The 23,923-nt window shown below is 50.9% G+C and overlaps 1 protein-coding gene across 3 annotated transcripts in view; it reads left to right on the forward strand.

Moving 5' to 3' along the window:
* Positions 1-2,827: 2,827 nt before the first annotated feature.
* Positions 2,828-23,923, forward strand: part of PTPN5 (protein tyrosine phosphatase non-receptor type 5) — a 54,511-nt gene continuing 33,415 nt past the window's right edge. The window contains exons 1-3 of one of the 3 annotated variants that reach the window (XM_045066139.1): positions 2,828-3,305; positions 18,999-19,088; positions 21,739-22,002. In XM_045066139.1, coding sequence (XP_044922074.1) covers positions 21,857-22,002 — 146 coding nt within the window. In that variant the 5' untranslated portion in view covers positions 2,828-3,305; positions 18,999-19,088; positions 21,739-21,856. Of the gene's footprint in view, positions 3,306-18,998; positions 19,089-21,738; positions 22,003-23,629; positions 23,815-23,923 lie in introns of those variants that run through there. The other 2 variants (XM_004752110.3, XM_045066140.1) reach the window with 2 other exon arrangements.

The following is a 23,923-nucleotide window of genomic DNA, read 5'->3' on the forward strand; positions in this document are numbered from 1 at the left end:
AGGAAGCCATGGTCACAGTACTGGGCCTCAGCTTCCTCACTGGTAATAACAATACTCATGCAGATGAAAGGGGAGAATAGAGGGAAGCAACATGGATAGCTTGTTTTTAAAGCCCTTCATAAAAGTTGGACTTTCCTTCCTTAACTACACCCCATGGTAACACTTACCAGACAATGGGAATTTAAACCTCTTTAATAAGAGGATGTACAGGGCAGGAAAGGGGTAGGAAGACTAGGTTAGCTCTATCCCTATGGGACAGCAATATCCTACGAGAAGCAAAGGAAACAGATCATTTTTTGAGTCTCTACTACATTGTAGGTCCAGTCACACAGGTATGTATCATGCAGGTGTCTTACCATGTATGTCATTACAGATCCTTACTGTAACCCCTGGAGATGGACATTGTACATCACATCTGACAACGAGGGCTGGGTTTGGAACCCACAGCACACAGCTGGGAATGTCTTTGAGGCAGTCCTGGCCTTCCGGTATTGTCTTCACAAAGGATGACAACTCACCTTCCCCATAGGACATCACAGGCATCCCTGACAGAAGCCAGCAAGTCCCCAGACCTGCTGGAGTGCCAAGCCTCTGTGACTCCCTGAGCTGGCTTCCAAAAGAATCTGGGCCAGGCTGACCTTGCTGAATCTCTCTGAGCCCTCCTCCTCCCCTCCCCTCCTCTCCATCAGCCTCCAGGGCCTTTGCCGGTAAGGCACCCCTGCTCTATGAACTCCGGCTTTGGATTTAGCTAGATCTGAATTTGAAACACACACCCCTCACATATCAACTGCAGGACCTTAAGCATGAGTCACTTTTCCCTTCTGGTTTCTATTCTGAAAATGAGAATATCAAAATGCCTACCTCCCAAAGTTATCATGAAGATGAATAGAACGATGTATTGAAAATACACGGAACGGTGCCTGGAGCATACTCAACATTCATTTATGGTCGCTGCTATTGTTACACTGATGCCATTAGTGAAAATCAACCTTATGCTGAAGGACAGAGATGATGCTCTCAGGGGGGGAGAACAAGTCCTTGAGCAGTAACTGACATGTCTACCCACATTTCCGTACAGACCAAGCAGCACGACCTGATTATCTGATACTGGATCCACAGACAACTACCTGAGGATAATGAGAAGACCTAGCTGGGCTCTGTGCCTCTCCTAGGGGGAAAAAAGACTAATCAAGATCCTGTCCTTCCAAATCATGGCCCTTAATCCACAAGCATGCAATGATGGTCCCTCCGTGCTGGGAACTGGGGAGAGATAAGAGACCCATCCCTAGCCCAGGAGTTTATAGTGCACTTAGAAGAAAAAAAGAAAGAAAGAAAAAAAAGAAAGAAACTGCTATCATAGCAGACAGAAAGGAATGAGTGCTTAGTTTCCAGGTGGGATATGAGTGAAAGCCCTATGGAGAAGGATGTATTTGAACTGGACCTTACAAATGAGGTCAAACAGAGGGGCCTGGCTTTCCAGGCTGAAAGCACTGGATGAACGAAGGATAGAAACCAGAAAAATATAGTTTGTTTAGAGAACAAAATTTTGGGGAGCCTGGGGAACTGGAATGCCACAGACTGAGGTGAGAGCTGACAGTGAAGGGCCAATGAGCCACAGGAGACACACAAAAAGGTCATCACTACCACGAAGAAAATAGGAAGAGTGGGCTTCCAATTTAAAAGAGGATGGTCACAGAAGACCTCTTTGAGGTGACACATTTAAGATGTAAAGGAGCAACATGTGACTCTCTGGGGGCAGTTCCCAGGCAGAGCGGTGCAAAGGTCCTAAGGCCACAGGATAGCTGCCATGTGGCCAGTGCATTAAAAGAGACCACTGCGAAAAGAGTGTTAGGAAGTGAGGTTAGAGACTTCAAAGGGAGCCAGTTCAGGAGAGGCCTTGCAGCTGGTTAAGGGGCTTTAGCTTTCACTTGCCTAAAATGAAGAGCCATTGTAGGATTGAAGACTTACGTTTTAAAAGGATCTCTTACTGCTGTGTGGCAAATCAACTGCAGGGGGCCAAGGCTGGAAGCAGGAAGACCAGTCTGGTGGCTATAGCAGAATTCCGGGTGAAAGAGGATAGAGGCTGGAACGAGGGTGATAGCTGTGTGGTGTCTCGCCTCGGTTACTCCATGAAAAAATGGAGCTTAGGTTCCCTGCTCTGTGTGCAGCCTGATACCTGAAAAAGCTCCCCCCCCTCACCCCCCCCCCCGTCAATCAGGAATATGAGGAACCTCTAACTAGCGGGGTGCCAGCCTGGGAAAATGTGAGATTGTGGGGCCATGGGCAGCTCCTTGCACGTCCCGGCCCCTGGTGCCCAGGAGAAAGCCAAGACAGGTGCGTGCCCCACCGCGAGCATCATCAGGCCGGAGAGACCGGGCGGAGCGAGGTCTTGCTCCCCAGAAACTGAAGAAAGAAGAGTGGGAAGGCTGGTGCCTCCTCCGAGCCCTGGAGCAGGTCCTGGGCACCCAGCACTGTGTGCGCCCGGGTATGCAACCACTCCGTGCAGATGTTGGCATCTTGCGGGCAACATCGGGAAGCGGCACAGCACCCTCTCCAGGCACCCTCCGCCCACCCCCACGCCCCCAGGACTGACCCTTTTGTCTTGCTCTCCTTTACCCCCATCTGTCTGCCTGTACGTGTCCCGCACTGGGTTCGCAGCGCACAACCCCGCTGGGGTCCCTCTGGCGGTCGCCGTATCGGCGCAGCCCGGGCCTGGGGCTCCCGTGAAGAGAAAATCATGAATGAAATGCAGGCGGTTCTTTCGCTCCCCCGCCCTCGCTGTCCAGGCAACCTCCGCGCGGGGGCGGCGCGCGCGGGGACTCCGCGCAGAGTAGGGGGAGGGGGCGCCTGAGAGCAGGGTCAGGGACTAAGGCTCGGGGATCCGGCCCCACTCGGGCCCCTGGGCGCTGTCGGAGCTCCCACGCCCCGCCCGCCAGCCCCGCGGGCCCTGCGCAATTCCCGGCGAGCGGCGCCAGGCCGCCCGGGGGCGGGGCGGAGCCCGGGCCGGGGGGTGCCAAGCCGACCCGGCGCTGCGCCCGCGACTCCGCAGCCCGAGCGCATTTGGTGGGGTGGCCGGGCAAGGGAGCGCGCACGGAGCGCGGGACGGAGCGCCGGGCGGACGGACCGACGGACGGACGCCCCCGCACACGCAGACGCACAGAGCTCGGCGCGGCCCCCGTCACACACACACACTCGCGCAGACACACACAGGAACACACGCAGACACACGTACACTCGGGCGCGCACATCCTCCCGCCAGCCTGCCCGCCCGCCCGCTCGCCGGCGCCCGGAGCCCGCTCTGGCCGGTAAGTGCGGCGCCTCTGTGGGCGCCTTTGTGTGGGGAGCCGGGAGGTGGAAGGCGCGGGGTCCCTGCCGGGGCCGCCCCGCGAGTGAGACCTCCTCCAACCCCCAGGGCCGAGAAGCCAGAGCCCGCCACCGCCACGCCCCCATGGGGCTCCCTGCGCCCCCGGACTGGGGGAGGGGGACCCGCGTCGGGAGGGGGCTCGGCGCTGGGTACCGGGGAGAGAGCGGCAGCCACTCCCCACGAAGCTCGTGCACGGTTGCGGGGAAGGATGGAGGAGGTGGTCCCGGGTCCGAGCCTCCGCGACCGAGGCTGGTGCGCGGCTCTTGGCTTCATCGCCTCTCCGGGGTCTGAAGCTCCGGAGGGAGGCAGGAGATCGCCGCTAGCCTGCTGGCCTGTAAAACGAACTCCCAGCCTTCCCTTCGCTTCGCCTCCCCCGGACCGACAGTGTAGCTTAAATCACCGGCTACCCACCCACCCTCAAAATAAAAGCCCAGCGCGTTCCCCTCCCCCAGCATGCCCTTTTTTCCTAGATGAGGCCCAGACTCCTGCAAAATCTGGAGATTGTCCTGATCAGAGCCCTGAGGGGCTTACCTGACCAAGGATCACGTGGCTTAGAGGGTCAGAACCAGATGAGCCCTTGGAACTCACTTAACCCTCTCACTGTACAAATGGGGAAACTGAGGTCCAGTGAGGTGGCTTGACCAAGGTCACCAGAGTTAGTGACAAAGCCTGCCTTAGAATTTAGGGTCTTTGGCTTTCCTTTTCATTTTTTTCCTACATGATTCAATTCTATAGCCACTGGAACCCCAAAATTCATCTGAGTGTACCAGCAAAGTCTTTGTAATTCCAGCCCTGCCCCCACTTGGAGCGGCAGGTGCCATTCATTTGCTACCATCCTTACTGTGGGGGGAAAAGGGTGGCCTTTAGTTTGCTTCAGTCAGCCTCAAAGGAGAGAGCTCTCTTATGCAAGCAAGCACTCCAGGTTTGGGGATTTGATTGGCAAGAATGAAGCAGCCCTGGGCAGAAGATCAGATTCTAGGATGTTGGGCTCTCCCAGAAGTCATTGAGTCTGTGTCCTCAGTTGGACCAGTTGCTGTGGCATTCAAGAAGCAACCCCTTCCCTCACCTTGACCTGACTATATGGCTTCCCAGTCACGCTCCCCTCCTTCTTAATGGCCTGCATCTTATACCCAGGCCCCTTGCGTCATCATTTGTGGAGGTCCCCAAATCCTTCACATCCGGCTGCCCCTTCCTCCTTGATGTCTGTTGAGTATGGCCTCTTGGTGTTGCTGACAAAGCTGCTGGGGAAGCTTGAGTTACAGCTTCATCAGACTCAGGTGGTAGCTCAGGGCAAGGCTCTCTCAAGGGCAGCTGGGTGTCTCCAGAGCTGAGCCTGATGCCTGGTGCAGACAGGGTGCCCCGAGAGGTATGTCGAAGGAGTACAAGCTGGGTGGTGAGTGCATGAAGTCAGTCACTCTTGAGGAGACTCAAGACGTAGACAGCATAGTTGGCAAGGAGGGCAGTGTTCAGTCTGTAGGGGCCTGAGGCTCTTGTCTCAAGAGTTTCCTTCTTGAGTGGGGTGAGCAGCCTGGCAAGGTGACTAGGTGTCCTAACTTCAGGGACGACCACTCAGGCCGTAGGCCCTAGAAATGGCATTGCACTCCAGAAGCGCCATTTACGTAGACTTCCTAATGCTTGGTGCCCCTTGGCTTTTTGTGGAGCAGTGGCTTCTACCCTGAAAGTGGAGAGATCTGGGTTCCAGGCCCAACCTCCTCCTTGCTGGCTGGACAGCTTCAATGAATGCTCATAACCTCTCTGGGTCTGAGATTCTCCATCTGAAAGATAAGATCATGGTATTGGAAATTTGCAGGGTACCTTTCAGGGCTGAGCCAGGGAGAAGGGTGGGGGGAAGGGGAGCACTTATTTATATAACTACTGTGGGCCTGCTTTTCCTCTTCTATTACTCTGTGAGGGAATACAATGAGGTGAGATAATTTATGTAGGGTACTTAGCACAGTGCCTGGGGCATAGAAGGAGCTCCAGAATAGGTAACTATTAATACAGTTAGAGCCCGGGCTTTTTGGGTATACCCTCCACGTCTTCCCTCTTCCATTGCCCAAAGACATGGGATTTTAGGGCCCCAGAGTCCCTCTCTCCCCAAAATTCCCTTCCCCACCTGACTTAGGGCTCAGCTGGCATAAGACATCCATGAAACCTCCCTGGGACAAGGAACGCTTCTCTTCATCCATTGTTTCACAGCTAATTGTGACAGAATTTAGAAATTGATGTAGTGTCAAAGCTTTTCTTACACTGTCCTTACATTTAATTCTCTAACACACCCATGATAGCCACAGTATTACCATTCCCATTTTATTAACGGGGAAGCTAAGACTTGGAGTCGATCTTACCTAAGGGTGCATAATTTTTTTTTTTAAAGATTTTTATTTATTTGTTAGAGAGAGAGAGAGAGATACAGAGCGCAAGCACAGGCAGACAGAGTGGCAGACTAGAGGCAGAGTGAGAAGCAGGCTCCCTGCGGAGCAAGGAGCCCGATGCGGGACTCCATCCCAGGACGCTGGGATCATGACCTGAGCCGAAGGCAGCCGCTTAACCATCTGAGCCACCCAGGCGTCCCAAGGGTGCATAATTTAAAAGTCTCATCCAGAGAGCTGTACCTCGAGCTCAGATCATCTGAATCCAGATTCTGAACTCTTCCCTGTCATGTCACCGGTCTCTTCCCAACACCTGCCCTAAAAGAGATACAGATGACCTTTGGGGAAGAGTTGAGAAGAAGGATGGATTTTATTCTTCAGAAAATCAGGAGTCACTTCTTGGAGAAGCTGTGTAACATGTGAGTTGGGTCTACATGATTAGTACACTAGAAGAAAGAAAGGGCATTATTTCAAGTATTACAGGGAGCATGAACAGAGAACAGGCAGCGGGGCCTTCTCGGGCGTGTGTAGAAACTGGGAAGTGTTTCATTCCAACTGGAGCAGAAAGCATAACCGAGGAGTTGCGAGAAGGAAGACTGGGTAGGAAGGTGGAGGCAGTTTCTGGGAGCATTGAATGCCAAGCTAAGAGACTGGTCTTTAGTTTCTGAGTAGGGGAGAGACCTGATCCAGCCTGGCCAATAGGAATCTCATCCTGGCTGCTGTGTGGAGAACAGATTGGAGGTGAGAACCCACTGGCAGGGGGCCCAGGTAAGACACAATGACAGTGTCTAAGTGAGAGATAAGGAGTGGGGGTGGTCGTAAGAATGAAGACAGAAAGGAGTTGATGCAGGAGGCCAGCGTGTCACCGAAATGGGCAGGGGTTTGGATGTGGGTGCTAGAGGGAGGGAGGAATGAGAAGTGGTGGCAAGGGTTTTGAGCCTGAGTTGCTAAGGATGCCATTCACAGAAAGAGCCCGGTAGGAAGGAGAATAGGGAGGCCTGCCCGTGGGGGCTGTGGGTCTGACAGGACGCCATCATGACTCCTGCAAAGCTGGCTCACTGAGCACCCCGAACTGTCAAGAGTCAATTCGTTCATCCATTCATTAAATCTCCAGATACATATAAACATCTGTTATGTGCCAGGTTGTTCTGGGCTCTGGGGATACATTGCTGAAAAAGATGAACTTCCTGCCCAAGCTCTACCAAGGGAGACAGAAAATAAAACATAAGCAGAGATATGACATTTCAAGGGGTGAGAAGTGCTCTGGAGAAAAATAAAACAGGGTGGGGAGGGGAAAGAGTGAAGGAAGAGATTTGCCTTTAAACAGAACTATCTTTGAGGAGGTGAGAGTTGACCAAAGACCTGAATGAAGTGAGGAAATCAGGGAGAAGAGCATTCTAAGAAGAGGAGACCACCAGTGCAAAGGCCCTGGGGTAAGAATACCTTGGTGTTTTCAGGGAGCAACAAGTATGGCTATAAGAGATGGGCAGAGAGGAAGGGTGGTAAGGAAAAAGGTAGAAAAGAGGGGCAGGGCCAGATCGTGTAGGTGTTTATAGGCCTGAGGAATAAGAAATCACAGTGTTAAGGAGTCCCAAGAGAACCAGAGTCCTATTCTCCTTGTATTTTTAGTGACTAGCAAACCAAACCTGATACTCAGCACTAGCTCACTAAATAGTTGTTGAATGCATGAATGTTAGAAATGACTATTTATGTATGAAGCTGCATACTTTGGAATTATATGAACCACTAAGTATATTACGACAGAGTAAGGTGTAGTAGGATCAAAATGATAAAGCTCAGATGATTTGAATGTGATGTCATTCAAGTATGAAAAGTCCACAGTTTGCAGATTTGTTGGAGAGCAAGGATCTGAGAATGTCTAACTTTGGGCTAATGTAGAGGCTAAACCGTTCATGGCCAAATCTCCTGGTCAGTGTGATGGTCAAAGAAATACCCTAAATTGCCCTTCCTTTGCTTGGTGAGGTGTTTTGTTGAAGTCATTAGAGAGGCTTCAAGTCAGATGTTCCTCTGCCCCAGAACTCTCTGGAAGTCACTCAGAAGGACTTGTGGACTTCAGCAATGGGCAGCTTGTGGAGTCAGCCGCAGAGATTGTATGTTTCATCATCAGCCTAAGGGTGTTGCCTGGCCTCAAAAAATAAATTACATTATAAAAATAAAATGACCGCACTGTAAAGCATATGTAAGATGAACCATGATCTTGAACATCCTGTTCTGTTTCTTCTGAAAATCTTTTTTTCTTCCTGCAGTTTATTATTTTTTTTATTTAAATTTCAGTTAGTTAACATAGAGTGTAATGTTAATTTCAGGTGTACCATATAGTGATGCAACACTTCCCTATATCACCAGGTGCTCATCACAATTAAGGACTCCTTAATCCCTATCTGCCTCCTCTCACCTACCTCCTCTCCAGTAACCATCAATTTGTTCCCTGTATCAAGAGTCTGTTTCTTGATTGTCTCTAAAGGTCTGTATTTTTTAATGGATGAAATCAGTCTACACCTAGCTTTAGTATCTTGTGTTTTTCACTTAACACTTTATCATGACTTCCATGTTCCATCCTGATCTTTATTCATCCTCAGTAGCTTTACTCTGTTTTGGTTAACCATTTCCTTGTCGGTGGATCCCATAGTGAACATCCTCAACCGCAGCTTTTCTATCTCAGGTTCTCGAGGCTTCCGTTTTGAGCATCCTCAAGGGGGTATGACGGGGCCATGGAGGGGTTAAAGAGGGGCCGAAGGGATGGAAAGGAGTGACTGTGGACAGGGGCAGGGTGATTTCATGGAAATAAATGATGTGGCCATGGGTCCTGGCACAGAAAGAGAACGGGGGACCCCAGAGCGAGAGCCAAGGAGGGAATGGATGGAGAGATCTCAGATCAGGAGGCCAGAGGCAAAAGAGCACTGAAGGTATGCCAGAGTGGTATCCAGCTCTGTCTGATTCGAGATGGGGTCCCTCCAGCATTTCATTTGTTCTGTAGGGGGTGCTTTTTTAAAATTGGGAAGTACCTGAAATTTGCTATGTTATTCATTTCTAAGTGTACATTTCTGGGGGCGTTTAAGTACATTCGCAATATTTTCCTAATATTGCACTACCATCACCATCCCCCACCCAGAGAACTCTCTTCGTCATGCAAAACTGAAATTCTGTATCCGTTAAACAATAAGCCCTCATTCCCACCCAGCCTCTGGTGGCCTGTATTCCACTTTCTTTCTCTATGAATTCACCTATCCTGGGCCCCTCGCACAAGTGCAATCATACAGTTCTTGCCTTTTTTGTGTCTGGCTTGCTTCCCTTAGCACAGTGTCTTCAGGATGCTTCCAGGTTGTAGAGTGGGCCAGAATTTCCTTCCTTTTTAAGGCTGAGTAATATTCTGTTGTCTGCATGACCACACTTGGTTTATCCGTTCATCCATTGAGGAGCTCTTGGTTTGCTTCCGGCTTCGGGCTATTGTGGACTTTGTTCCAGTGAATACTGATGTATGTATCTGAGCCCCTGCTTTCGGTTTTTTTGGACCTAGAAATGGAATTGCTGGATCATAGGGTCACTGTGTGTTTAACTTTGTGAGAAACCATTGGGGCTTTCTTTTAAGAGGATTTTTGTGGGCCTAGCATGAGAAAGGCCACTGAAGGAAGTCTTGGGAGTTTGGAGTCTGGGAACAAGCCATTAGTTTAAAAACAAAAAAAAAGATGCTTGGGGCACTTGGATGTCTCAGTTGTTTAAGTGGCCAACTCTTGGTTTCGGCTCAGGTTGTGATCTCACAGTCATGAGATCGAGCCCCTCATTGTGCTCTGCGCTCAGCACAGAGTCTGCTCCAGATTCTCTCTCCCTTTCCCCCAAGCTCCTGTGCTTTCTCTCTCTCTCAAATAAATAAAATCTTCAAAAAAAAAAAAAAGAAGAAGAAGAAGTAGTTTGTGGCTTTTTCATGGCCTTGGAGCTAATAGAAGAGAGAACAGAGTAAAAGTGAATCCAGCCTCCATTTGTGAAGAATTATTGTGATTTAGAAGCCTTGTGGGTGGAAAAGAAAGCTCTCCGGAGAGGTCTTAGAGGACACAGTTCATTCATGCATGCAAGTATTTACTGTGCCAGGAAATCCACACGGCCACAAGGCCCCTGCCCACAACGAGCTTATGTCTCTTGGGGGTGCCAGTCGAGTAACCCAGCAACAGTGCTCCATCCTGACGTGTGCTCTGATAATAATGATAATAATAATGAGCACTAACTTTTTCTGGGTGTTTATGACATGATCTCACCCGACCCTCATGATGGTTCTGTACAGAAGGCTTTCATGGTCCTCAGTGTACAGGCTCAGAGAGCTTGAGGAACTTGCCAAGGTCACACAGCAGGGGAGTGGCAGAGCCAGAATGCAGACCTAGGCTGTAACATCCTCTAGTGCTGGGCAGAGGGCTGCAGGAACACAGGAGACACGTGTGCATGGTGTGGAGATCCGAGGTGAGGCCGGCATTTTAGTGTAAGTCAGCTGTGTTCTGCTTTCGCCCATGGTTTCAGAAAATGATTTTCTGTAGCAGCAGCAGGAGCAGCCTCCAGACCTGATGCCAGGGACTCTGACCTCCAAGGGTGCCCTGCCTCGCTGAGACTCGTATCAGAGGAAGAAGCTCATTCATCATCCCCCAGAGCTTATCATAAGCAGAGAGGCCTGCAGGGGCCATTTCCTTTTCCCTCTGGCTTCCTTGCCTGACCTCCTTCTAGACCATCCTGGGGTGCCACAGAGGGACATCCAGGGCTCCTCCTGGGCCTGAGCAGCTTCAGGACAGAGGGCCAGAATTGACAAAACCCAAAACCCAGGAGTGTCCATGGAGGTCCCATGTACACCTTCTGTGCCACTTTGGTGCCCTGAGATGCCCGGACCTCGTGGGCTTCCATCATGGCCAAAACTCTATCTTCCCCAAACCCAGATGTAGTCCGTCTCCTCAGCTCCTTAAAGCCTGGGTGAGGCCCATGGCCTGCAGCCCTGCTTCCTACCAGGGACCCTCCTGGCCTTTGAGTGGGAGAACTCTTCATTGTGAAAGGCTTCCCGGCCCCATCCCGTAAATACTGCCAGCTGCACCTTCAGCCATGACCTCCAGGAATGAGGGACCTGCCCTCCAAGGTAACCGGTGTTCCCGGTTCTACCTTTGCGGATGTCTTGTCTGCTCTTGATCTTCATAGGAATGGCGTCATCGCGTGGGGTCATTCGGGGCACAAGGCAGTTGGGGGATCCATCCCCGTTGTGTCCCCAGCTCACTGGCACAAATTTCTACATCCTGCTAGACTGGCAAGACCTGCCTTCATGCCGCCAAGAAAAAGCAGCCTCAAGTTCAAGTGTGGATGCCTTAGCCGGCTGCCAAGCAGGCCTCCATGCCGCAGGAGTCCCCTCTCCCGTGGCATGCACCCAGCTGCACCCACATGTCGTCTTTCTCCCCCTCCCCTACTCCTGCATGTCTGCACGTCTTTGCCCCAGCGCAGTCCTCTACCTGGCACGCCCTCCCCATTGCCCGCTGGACGCCTGCTTGTCCCAGAGGTGCTCGTCCTCGCTCCATGCAGCTTCCCAGCCCCTCTGCTCGTGTCCTCCTGGACACTCCCATAAGATGGGAGTTGATATTTAACACATTCTTTGTTTCTTTTTTTTATTAGTTTCACAGGTAGAGTTCAGTGATTCATCAGTTGCATATAACACCCAGTGTTCGTTACATCACGTGCCCTCCTTAATGCCCGTCACCCAGTTACCCCATCCCCCCAACAACCCCTCCAGCAACCCTTCTTTTGTTTCCTAGAGTTTATTGTCTCTCATGTTTTCCTCCCTCTCAATTTTCACCTTATTTTACTTTCCCTTCCCTTCCCCCGTGTTCAGGGAAACACACCTGTGCGTGTGTGTTAAATTCCACATATGAGTGAGATCATACGATAATTGTCTTTCACTCATTAACTTATTTTGCTTCGCATAATACCCTCTAGTTCCATCCCCCTTGTTGCAAATGGCAAGATCTCATTCTTTCTGACGGATGCGTAATATTCTATGGTGTGTATGTACCGCGTCTGCTTTATCCATTCATCTGTCAATGGACAGCTGGGCTCTTTCCATATTTTGGCCATTTCTGACTCTGTGCACTAAGCTGGATGCTGGTTGACGGCAGGCACTGGGTTTCGGGCCCAACAGAGCTGACAGAAAAGAATCATATAAGAATATAAGATAACAGGCCTTGTCTCAAGATTGTGTTGGAGGCAAACTGGATTTAAAGAGACCGTGCAGGGGTTCCTGGGTGGCTCAGTCAGTTAAGCATCTGCTTTCAGCTCAGGTCATGATCTCAGGGTCCTGGGATCAAGTCCTGCATCAGACTCCTTACTCAGCGAGGAGCCTGCTTTGCCCTCTGCCTGCCATTCCCCCACTTGTAGGTGCGTGCGCTCTCTCGCTCGCTCTCTCTCTCACAAATAAATTTAAAAATCTTTAAAAAAAAAAAAAAACCAACCATGCAAAATAAATCTCACCCACCCTCTGAAGCCAATAAAAGAGACAGTGTAAAATATCTCTGACTACAGATGATAAATGGAGAATAAGACTCGCCCCCAGTGAAGCAGAGACGCCCCAGCCCTTCCCCAGAGGACCTAGCATCATGGGAAATGGCATCAATGAGTACAAAGTAGTACAGCTCAGGGAGCCAAGGAAGAGATCCAAGTCAATCAGGGAAGGCTGCCTGGAGTAGGTAAAGTTCCAAATGCTTTCAAAGAGGAGTCTATTAAGGCAGGGAGTTACATAACCAGGGGGCAATTCACAGAGGGCCTTAACGCACGATCCAAAGCAGCCGGGATCTGTCCTCTTGTGACCTGTGACCTGTTCTTGAGTCTCACACGGATGTTCTTCCCCTTCACTTCTGTTCACTCACCTCTTCCTTCTTTTTCTCCCACTTAGTCACTCCTTCCTGTCTTCTTTTCAAATCTGAGTGTACAGGAAAATGCTGGGTGCACATTGTCTGGCTATCCATCCCCATTCCTCTGCACTGGGCTCCCCGTCATGGGCCTTATAGCAGGAGGCCCGTCCTTTACCGCTTCTCAGCCTGGGCAGCTCACAGAAGCCCAGATTCTGAACAAGAGAGCCAGGAAGCAGCCCCGGGTGGGGTGCAGTCTTTTGCCAGATTCCAAGTCACAAGTTAAATGGTGGGAGAATAATTTAGCCAGAGGGACAGTAAGCATGCCCTGGGCTCACCACAAAGGCTTCCTGGAGGACGCATGGTGCTGAGGCAGAGGTTCCAAGGGCAGAATGGCCCAAAGCCACAGCTCAGAGAGGAGGAGCAGAGAGTCCTCTGCAGGAAGGAAGAACAGGAGAGACAAAGGCTGCGAATAAAAAATGAGCGTGGCTAGAAGGTGGGGCAGTGTTCATGGTGCAGGAAGATTTGGGGAATCCAGTGATGTCCCGTTTCCGGTTCTTTGACCCATCTTTCCAAGGGCTCTGTGTCTGATGGGGGAACCTGGCAACAGCCCAGGGCTCTCCAGAAGGGAGAAGAGCCAGATCTGCTGGGGAGGCCCTGTGTTGTTCTCGTTAGCTCCAGGAACACCTGACAGAGCCCAAGGAAAAAGGAAACAGACCTTCGGAGCTGATGGCTCTGCCTGGTCCAAAGAACAGGAGCATCTCCGCTGCGGAGCTGACTTCGAGGGAGCCAGGAAATGAAGCTTTGAGCCTGGTCAGCTGTCATCAGGAGGAAGCTGTCTGCCTCAGGTTGCCTGGTGCCTTCTTTACTGCGGTCACTTCCACAGCCCATACCACAACCGTGTTGCAGGCAGCTCTGTTGCTCCTGCAGCCCAGAGGAAGAAACTGAGGTTCAGAGAGGTCCAGACACCAACCAAGGATCCCATAGGGAGAAGGTGGCAAAGCACAGTGTTTCAACCAGGTCTCTCTGCCTCTAAATCCATCCTTGTTTCCAGAGTGCTACAGTTCCATTGAGGTGTGTGACCTCAGAATGGTCAGCTGTCATGTTTTGAGGGATTGTGCCATAACTGAGGACCTCTGTTGACAACCTGCCCTGGGTCCCAGGTCTCCAGCTGTACAGTTGCATGAGGCATGGAGAAGACCGCCCATCCTTGGCTCAGGACCAGGTTGTGTCCTGTCTTTTCCATGGGTCACCTGAGCAGGACTAGAGTGACACTTAACCTGTGCTCTTGCCAAGCTCTAACCCTTCCAAGTGCCTATTAGCTCCTAGACAAAATGAGCTTATGATGTCTTTTTCACAAGTTGTTGCAAGGGTCTCATTAGATAAGGCATGGGAAAGCATGGGGCATATCGGAGGCAAGCAGCTGACAGTACATCTGAATACAGGAGGTCAGACCCTTTTGAACTTTGATTCCTGGCCCCATCTGTTGTTTTTTTTTTTTTTTCTTTTTCCTTCCCATTCTAATTGATACTCTTGTCTCTTCTCGGACCCAACCAAGGTTTTCTTTTTTTTTTTTTTAATTTTATTTATTTATTTGATAGATATCACAAGTAGGCAGAGAGGCAGGCAGAGAGAGAGAGGGGGGAAGCAGGCTTCCTGCTGAGCAGAGAGCCTGGTGCGGGGCTAGATCCCAGGACCCTGAGATCATGACCTGAGCTGAAGACAGAGGCTTTAACCCACTGAGCCACCCAGGCGCCCCCCAACCAAGGTTTTCAAAGGTAGCCTCTGCCTTTCCTCTCCCAGTCTCTGCCTCTGACTCGGTTTGTCTGAGTCTTTTCACCAAATCCTAAAGTGCCAGGGTCTTCCCAGCCCGGGCTGGCACTGCTTGGGCCAGGCCTTCGCACCAAAGGGCTAAACCAGAGGCAGAGGGTGGGGACTCAGGCCAGGACTAGACTTCGTGATGTGGAGAGGCAGGAGCTAGAACCTTCCCTGGCTGCAGGGGGAACAACCGTGGTTCTGAGCCCCAACTCTCCACTCTGTAAGCACACACAAGCTCTGGGAGAAGAGGTTTCATAAGCGTGAAGGGCGGAGCAGAGGCCAAATGGGACCATTGTGGGTGATCCAGAGCAAAGCAGAGGCACAGGTAGTCCAAGCCAACGGGTGGCATCAGGGACACTGAAGTTGAAACCAGAGGCCCATAGACACCAGCTGCATGAAACCATTTGTGGTCAGTGTGTGTGTGTGACCAACATAGGCCAAGTCAGAATGCTCGTTGCATGTGGACTGGGGTGAGCTACAAGAGTGGACAAGGCCTTAGTCCTAGAAGTCCAAGAAGTCCAAGACAGAGACTCTGCCAGGGCCTTCGGTGAAGGGCCAGGTGCTGAGGCTAGGCCAGTGTCCAAGCCGGACAAGCAGCCCTGAGATGGAGTGTTGTTACCACTGTCTGCCACCGTTGTGCGAGCTCACACGTCCATAGTGGGCTCTGTGCCCTGAACTTCTCCATCATTCCTCTAGGAGCTGGATGTTTACTCATCCCCACAATGGCATGTTAAAGATGAGGAAACAGGCTCAGAGAGTTGGAGTAACACTCCTGATCTCCTCCACAACTGGCAGCCTGACCCTCCCATTTGTCAGTCAGTAAATGGTGGAACCATTTACACCATGGAAATTGGCAGGTGCCACTAATCATGGTTTTTCCATTTATTTATTTATATTTCTGAGAACCAATTTACCGGCACATCATAAGACTCATTCTAGAGTCTCCATAGACCTCATCTGTGTGGGGAAAGAAGAGCTGTATTCACTGAGAAACAGGCAACGCCTGACATAGAAGATAAGGTATGTGTACAAGACAAACAGCTAACGTTTTTAGGTTTTTTTTTTTTTTTTTTAAGATTTTACTTATTTGTTTGACACAGAGAGAGAGAGATCACAAGTAGGCAGAGAGGCAGGCAGAGAGAGAGGGGGAAGAAGACTCCCACTGAGCAGAGAGCCTGATGCGGGGCTCTGAGATCATGACCTGAGCCAAAGGCAGAAGCTTAATCCACTGAGCTACCCAGGCACTCCAGGGTTGTTTTTTGTTTTTTGTTTTTGCTTTTGTTTTTTAAGATTTTATTTGAGAAAGCATATGCGCACGAGTGAGGGGGGACTGGGTGGGGGATGACTTCCAGCAAAGCAGGGATCCTAGGGCCCTGGGATCATGACCTGAGCCAAAGGCAGATGCTCACAGACTGAGCCCCCAGGCATCCCTCACTTAAGATCCTTAAGAATCCTTTGATGTCTAGATGATTTTCTCCATTTCACAGGTAAGGAAACTGAGGCATAGAGAATCCAAGTATCTTTTGCAAGACTGAGCAACCACTGGGGGAATCCTTTGTTCATACTCAGGATGCCCAATCCCACAGCCTGTGCTTTTTTGGTTTTTAATGAGCCATTTATTCATACTCAGTCTCTAACCTGCTTTTAATTGATCTTTCCAAGAAATAAGTCTTGAATCTATCTGCCAGGTGTCAGATCGAGTATAGGTATGGCAAACAGGAGAGTCCGTGCCAGAAGCTGCACACTTCATGGTTTAAATAAAGCCTGGGCCTGGGGTTGAGGCAAACTGAGCTGGAAGCCTGGTTCTGCCACTTACCAACTGTGTGACCTTGAACAATGACTCAGTCCCTCCAAATCCCAATCTCCGCGTGTGTGGGAGGAGGAGGAGCACTGTGTTTCGTTGATGGGGTTACAGCGAGAGATGAAGGATGGAGAATGTGCCCAGCAGTTGGCATGGTCTCCAGCACACAGCGAGCACTCAATTGGGGGAGGTGGCAGGGGGCTGGGGGGTCGTGGGAATTCCAGTCCACAGGTTTGTGTACAGATGCTCCGTGGGAACTGGGTATACAGGCATCAATAGATCATTTCTGAACAGAGAGGTGAGAAAGGAAGAGGGGACATTGGAACAAGAGCTTTAAAGGGTCTTCAAGAGTTTTCCATGCTGGGAAGGCGAAAGGGGGCTTTTCCAGTGAAGGGAAAATTACATTCCAAGGTGTTACAGGTAGAAGTGGACATTAACCGAATGGAGATAGCAGTAGACCCTCACAAGAGATGTGATCGTGCCTTCACGTTTGTGAGGGTCTGTTTTCTCCTTGTACACGGGACTCTGTACCTGGGTCTCAGGAGATGTTGAGAGAGGGAACGGAATGAGTGTTTTCAGAGTGTTGGAACACAGGGTTGAACCAGATGACCTATGAACGCTGAGATCCTGCTCTTGGATTGATCTTTCTGGGGGCTCACCATACAAATAGGACTATCCGCAACAGATACTAATCATCAGAAGTGAACTTGGCCTCTGTCAGTGACTGACTGGGGTGGGATCCTCTCCATTGACCAAAGCCTTGGCTCCCTGCTGCTGGGAGCGCCCTCTGCTGGTTCCCTACCCCTCCACCACCCCCCCTCATTAAATCCATTGACAGCCCTGAAGTTGAGGCTTGACCTTAAGGAAAGGCCCTTAAAATTCATTAAGTTCAAGTCTCTTGATTTTAGCTGGTGCTACTGAGACTTGGACTAGAGGAAAGGACCAGCCCGAAGTCACAGGGTGGCTTTGGACAAGAGTCCTGGGCTGCTGGCCAGAGAGTATGTTTGTTGCTCCGGGACTGGAACGCAGCTGCCATCATAGACACCCCCACCCAAACCAGTCTCCCAAGGAGGACTCTCTGGGCTGATTACTCACGTGGAGGAACCTGAGACCATCGTCCAGGGCAGGATTTCCAGTCATTCCTGGCCTGGGGAGGGCGCAAAAAGCGAATGGCCCTACAGCAAGGAGCTCCTTTGAGGTCCTGGGCAGGAAGACAGGCATGCCAGAATCCGCCTCTGGCTCCTTCACTCATCTGCCCACTGCGTGAGCCTGGTAGAGTCTCTTCACCCCCAAGCCTTAGTTTCTTCATCTGCGAAATGGGACGCAGCCTAATAGACCTACAGTGAGGAATTTTTTAAAAGAACCATTGCAGCACAGCCGCTGTAGTCTGCTGATTCATTCATGTTCACTCTCTTCCTACCTTCAGAGCACTGTTTTCAACCAAGGTAGAAAGCCAGAAGAGAAGAGAGCTTAGGAACATGGGCAGTGAGGGGCAGATCTGTCATTACTAGCTGTGTGGCCTGGGGCGGGTCACTTCACGTTTCTGAATCTCCATCTTTTCATCTAGAAAACACAGGAAATTAAACTATGTTCCTCCTAGGGCTGTTTGAAGAATGAAGGTCTGTTTCACCTTGGGAGAGAGGGGAGGGAGATGGAAAACAAGAAATAAGAGGATCACAAATGAGCATCTCCATCAGCGTCCCTGTCCCGCATTGTTCCCTTTTCACTCTCCCCTTGTCAGACTGAATTTCTTCCCATCTCTTGAACATGCCCTGCTTTCTCTTAACTCCAGGCCCGTTCCCATGCCCTCCTTCTGCCTGGAAGGGCCCACCTGCCCCTGTCATTCCGTAGCTGCTGACCTCAGCTCCTCCTTCATGGCACACCATAGATTCCTTCCCTGGAAGTTTCCCGACTTCTCTGCCTCATTAGGGACCTCACTGGTGCCCCCACAGTACCCTGAGCGTCTCCATCAGACTGGCCTTTTGCTGTCCTGCATTCACTCCCCCACAAGGCCGTGAACTAGAGTTCACACGGTGGCCTGCACATAGGAGCTGTTCAGTAAACACTAGTTGAGCAAACGAACGTTCCAATCCTGGATCTGATTCACATGGAAAATGGGAAACTTTGTGTTGCATGAGCCCCTCTGCAGGCTGGGCCTCTCCAGGATCTTTCCACCTTCTCTTCCACTGGGTTTTTGCCACACCCATGCCCTGGTTTCCCACCAATGGAGCAGGATGTAGAAGTCATCATTTATCTGGGCACATCCCAAGCAGGGAACACTCAGACCCTGTGTTTGGGAACCCGAACACTCCAAGTTTGCAGTCTGCTCTGACGTGAGGACAGATGGCCGGACAGTGGACAGCTGGGCAGGGAGGGTAGGCAGCTTGGCAAGATGGAAATAGCAGTGAACTAAACATTGAGAGCTTGGGGTTCAGAGCCTGTCTGTTCCCCAGCTTTGCTGCGCACATCAGCCTGAGTCCTCTGGTAACCAGCAACAGAAACTGACTGAGTCATTCAGGCAGAAAGGTCTAACACAGAATAACACAGGATAGACCTCTGGTCTTGGGGCTTCCGTGTGGCGGCGGACAAGCAGGGCACCTGGGGAAAAAGAGAGTTAACTCCCCAAGGAAATTTGGATTTTCGTTAACTATCTGAAAACCGCTGTCCATGCTGTGTGATGTGAGGCAAGGCACCTGACCTCTCTTGCCTGAGTCTCCCATCTGAGTGTTCTAAAGTTGGCCTCTCTCCATTCGCATCTCCAGTGTGCTTTTTGCTGAGAAGCTTCCGGCCCTGGCCCCCGATGGCGCCTTTCCTCATCTGGACACCTTGGGAATGAATTATGAGGAAGCCAGGTGAGTGGTGTGTGTGGGTGTCCCTGCCGCTCACCGCATGGAGGGCAAGCCTTCTCCCTGTGCATGTGTGGGGACACATGACTCATTTGCATGAAGTAGCCAGCTTCATCCTTTGTCTTCCGTGAAACCAGCATGTCCTTGGCCCCTGCCTGCTGAACATGCGGATGAAAATCGAGACCACATTATGGGCCTCTTTCTGATCCTGGCCAGGCCATCTTATCCAGGCTGGGAGGTTCCCAGCTAGAGTCTGTTCTCCCATAGCCCCCCAGAGCCACGACCCCTAAGACCCTGCGACTTGACCTCTAACGTGTACAACAGCAGGCTTACGTCCTGAAGAGTTGGGATGCCGAGGTGGCTGTGAGGGCAGGGATGCTCTCAAGGGACTGGAAACCTGATTGGGGAGGCAGTTGTCTAAACAGCTAACTATAGCAACAGAACAAAGCAAGAGGCAGAGAGAAGTAGTGAGCCAGGGGTGTGGGGAGCCTGGGGATGGGAGAGCTTGGTTCTCCCCAGGAGATCATGGAGGGCTCCATGGAAGAGGAAATGTTGGATGAGTAAGATTTGGCAGGAGGGAGAAAGGACATTTCAGGTAGAGGTAGCAGCATGAACAAAGACCTAGAAATAGAGGAGCATACGTGTTTGATTAAGGGAAGAGTGATGTTTGGTAGGATCAGAGCTCTGGGAGGGTAGAAGGAGCTCCATGGTGACAGTGGAGAGATGTCTCAGGTGCTCAGAGCCCCAGGAGTGTGAAGCCCAAGGTAGAGGACATGTCAGCCTGGGGTTGGGTCAGGAGGTTGCTGGGGGCTCAGGCTCACACCCAGAAATAAGGCTTCAGCATCCTAACCCCTCCTAGCCCCTCACCTGCCCAGGAAGAGGGCACAGGCTCCTTGGCCTCCCTACCAAAACCTTTAACCAATTCTCTATACTAGTCCTAGGCAAAACTGGTATCATCTCCTCACAGCACCCACCTGTCCCCCTCCCCCACCCTCCAGGGAGAGGTGAGGTGCTCCCAGTCTATCCCAGATGGGGCTCTGCTACAATGCTGAGTCAGCCAGCTTGCAGCCTATACCTGTCCTCTGACACCCTCCCCCACCCAACACTAGCCATGAGTTCTGGAAAGATGAGGCAGACTGGTCCAGGCCCAGTGTCCAGCAACCAGCAATGGTGGAAAAGCTGCAGGGTCCACCTTACCTACACACACACGCATGTCTGTGAACAAGTGATAGAGATGCCATTCAGGCTGTGAGGGGTCTGACCACCATATTTGATAGATGAGGCTTCAGGGGCCTGGGGTGAGAAAAGATTACCCAGTCATGAAAATGCTGGGGGCAGAGTTTAAAGGAGAGGTTGGTTGGCTGCAGCTATGTTCATAATAGCCAGAAGGTGGAAGCAACCTAGACATCCATGGCTTGATGAATGGATAAAATGTAGTCTATCCACCCAGCCAAATGCTGTCGAGCCATAAAAAGGAACGGAGCACTGATGTGTGCTCCAACCCGGATGCACCTAGAAAACATGCTGAAGTGAAAGAAGCCAGACACAAAGACCACGTGGCATATGATTCCGTTTCTATGAAATATCCAGAACTGGCTGATCCGTGTGGACAGGAAGCAGATGAATGACTGCCAGAGGCTAGGGGAGGGGACAGTGAGCAGGGGCTCCCTTATGGGTCCGAGGCTTCCTTTTGGGTCGATAAAAGTGCTCTGGAACCCGAGAGTGGGGGCAGTGGTGCCCCGTTGTGAATGTGTTAAATACCGTAAGATTTTGCACTCTCATGATGGTTAAAATAGTGGATTTTTCTCTTCGGTGAATTTTACCACAATTTAGGAAAAGGAGTAGTTTGGGACCAGACCCCATGCCACTGGCCAGGTCTAGTGTCCATTCCTCAAACACATGATACTGGCCTCCCCTTCCTATAATAGACCTCTCCCACCCAGGCCACTGGTGAGGGGCCTGTGCCACCCCCATTCAAGGCAAGCCCCATGGTCCAGTGGAAGAAAGCTACCACACTGGGGAAGGCAGGATTCCTGGCAGTGAGGCCTAGCCCCCTCGCTTCCCACTGACTGACCAGCCTGCTCCCCCAGTTGGCGCCAAATGTTCCATACATCTCAGATCTCTCCATTGCTCTCTCTGTCTGCCCTGTGAAGGAGAGTCTTTCTCTTGTGACCCCTTATCCATCTAGAAACACCCTTTAAGAACCAGCTCTTATCCTCCCCTTGCAGAAGACCCCCCCATACCCTGCCCACTCACCACAATCTGAGCTGAGAACCCCAAGGTATTGCATGAAGACGTCGATTAAAGCAGGTGTGGGAGCAGCCTTATGTGTGTGCGTGTGTGTGTGTGCGCGTGTGCACATGCAAATGTGTGTGTGCGCGCGTGTCTTCCTTAGACAACTGGAAGCCATGCAGGGAGGGGCCTGGCTGGTTCGTCACTGTATTCCTAGGACAGCTCCGGTGCCTTGCTCACAAACGCTTGTTGAATGAGGCAATGGCTTTGGGAAGGTTCTGTTCCCGCCCATAGTCTCCATCAGTGAGGGGGGGACAGGCTGGGTGATCTCCAAGTCTTCTCATCTCTGGGGTTCTCTGGTTCTAAGAATAGCAGTGGGGGGCCAGCCCAGCAAGTTGCTGCATTTTCTGCTCCCGTCACCCAGCTCCTAGAAATCGAGGAGAAGGAGTGAGCCTGCAGGAATTGTCAGCAAACAGCTATTTCTGCTCTTGGCGGGGAGGAGAGAGTGGTGTCCAGAGACTGGGCTTCTCCATCCAGCCTGAATGGACCATCTCTTCTCTTCGGAGAGCTCATCAAAGACCTTCCCTGAACAGCCCAACCATGCAGATTTGGACTCGGGTTGCCTGGAGTCCTTCAACTACAAGGCTGAGCGGTGGGCTCTTGCTCCATTTTCCTCTACAGATGAGAGGTGCTACTCTTTCTGCTTTTCTGATTATGAAATTAGTCATTTTCTAGGAAGCTTATTTATAGAGTCCGCCGCACACATGCAGTGCTGAGCTATTCTGAACACGGCTTGGGGCCTGGGAGGCTTAAGGTGTGAAAGCAGCTGTGAGTCACACATGGGTCCCCTTCCAGAGGTACCTAGATACCTTGGTCACCTTTCTGCACCCAGCCAGGAGCCAGCCTTCAGGGGCTGCCCTCCAGCTGGGCTGCTCTTTATGATAGAAAAAGCCCAGCGTCCCAATCCCCGTGGCCACCAGCTCAATATGGTGCCTGGAGCAGGGCAGACCTCCATTCTGTCCCTCTCCACCTATCCTCCTCTCCTTTCTAAAAGAGGGGCCTTGCAGATGTGTGATTCTGTGCCTGCCCCAGACAACAACTGTGGAGGAGGGCTCCAGGGGGCTTCACAAAGGCCTGCCCGCAGGGCAGCTCAGAGAGTGACCATGTTTGAGGTTCCTGATGTTTCTTTCAAGAAGGTCAGGACAACATTAAAGGATTGAATGAGTATTTATTTGTTTATTCATTTATTTAACACCTACTTTGAGCCAGGCACTGTGTAAGGCTTTGAAGGTACAGTGGTGAATAAAACAGAAATGGAGCTTGTAGTCTAATGTTAATCAAACAATGGCATACATGAAAATGAAACTTCAAACTGTGTCCAGTGCTCTGAGTAAAAAGTACTTAGGAAGTAGAGCTGGAGAGGCTCTCTAGGCAGAGAGAAAAGCATGTGCAGGGGCACTGTGGAGAAAAGAGCCTGTCCATTGCAGCTAGGGTGCTGAGCACAGAGGGGTATGAAATAAGATTGGAGGGATATACCGGGGTCAAATCATGCAAGACCTAGTAAAGCATGTTAGAGCATTTCTGTCTTTGTTCTAAGTGCAGTAGGATGCCACTTAAAGTATTTTTTACTTAAAGTATTTTTTTAAAGAAAGTTATTTGATAAACGGCGAGTTTTTGAAGCCATCATCTCTAGCTCAGGCCTGTCCCATCCAGTTGTGCAAGTTGTAAACTGCACAACCTATGAAGCCGTATGTGTTAGAACCAGATGGAGAATGTTTTAGGGGCCAGCCTGAGTGAATGCCAGAGACCAGTTAAAAGACTGCCAGAATAATCTAGGCAGGAGAGGCTGGTGTGGACCAAGATGTAGGTGGTGGAGAGGGAGAAAAGTGGAAGGATTCAGGAGACATTTAAAGGGCCTTGAAGATAGCAGCCTTCTCTCTGCAAGAGCTGGGCTCCAGGGTTTGGGATCCTCAGAGTCCCTGCCAGTTGGCGTGAGGAAAAGATAAAATAATGCAATGCCAGTTGAGAGCAGAAGATGTCAGGATATAAAAAGTCCCCCTTAACCCTGCTTGTCTATCCTTAATTGTTTCAGGTCTGCAGCTGGGTCTAACAGGGCCTTAGGACCAGTCTGAGAGGCAGGATGGCAGAAATAGTGGGTTGACCTACCCAAGAGGTAGTTGACCTCTTAGACTTCATGGAAGTATTATGCTGGCAGTGCCGTATTCAAGTTTCTTTGGGTTACTGATTTCAGAGATCAGATCCCACTGGCATAAGCTAAAATGTTGAAATTTATTGGCAGGATCCTGGGGCATCTCAGACTCAAGATTCAGGATGGGCAGGAATGAAGTAGCCCCAAGGCCCATAGCAGCAGATATTTTTGGACCTTCTCTCCAGGACACTGTGGCTACCACGATTTACAGCCAGCAACCACAGACTACAGGCCCTCCAGAATGCATTTGAAAAGTACAGGGGAGAGGATCTGCTTGCCGTGGCCTGGTTGGTGTGTCTAGCCCTTGATCGGTCAGCTTGTGCCAGGAGTGAGAACGTGAAGGGAATGCAGGGCCACTGGAACCCACATTTGCACATCAGGCCATTTCCAAAGTAGGGGA

This window comes from Mustela putorius, unplaced genomic scaffold (assembly GCF_011764305.1).
Source record: "Mustela putorius furo isolate JIRA1106 unplaced genomic scaffold, ASM1176430v1.1 tig00003859_pilon_pilon_pilon, whole genome shotgun sequence".
Taxonomy (NCBI): Eukaryota; Metazoa; Chordata; class Mammalia; order Carnivora; family Mustelidae; genus Mustela; species Mustela putorius.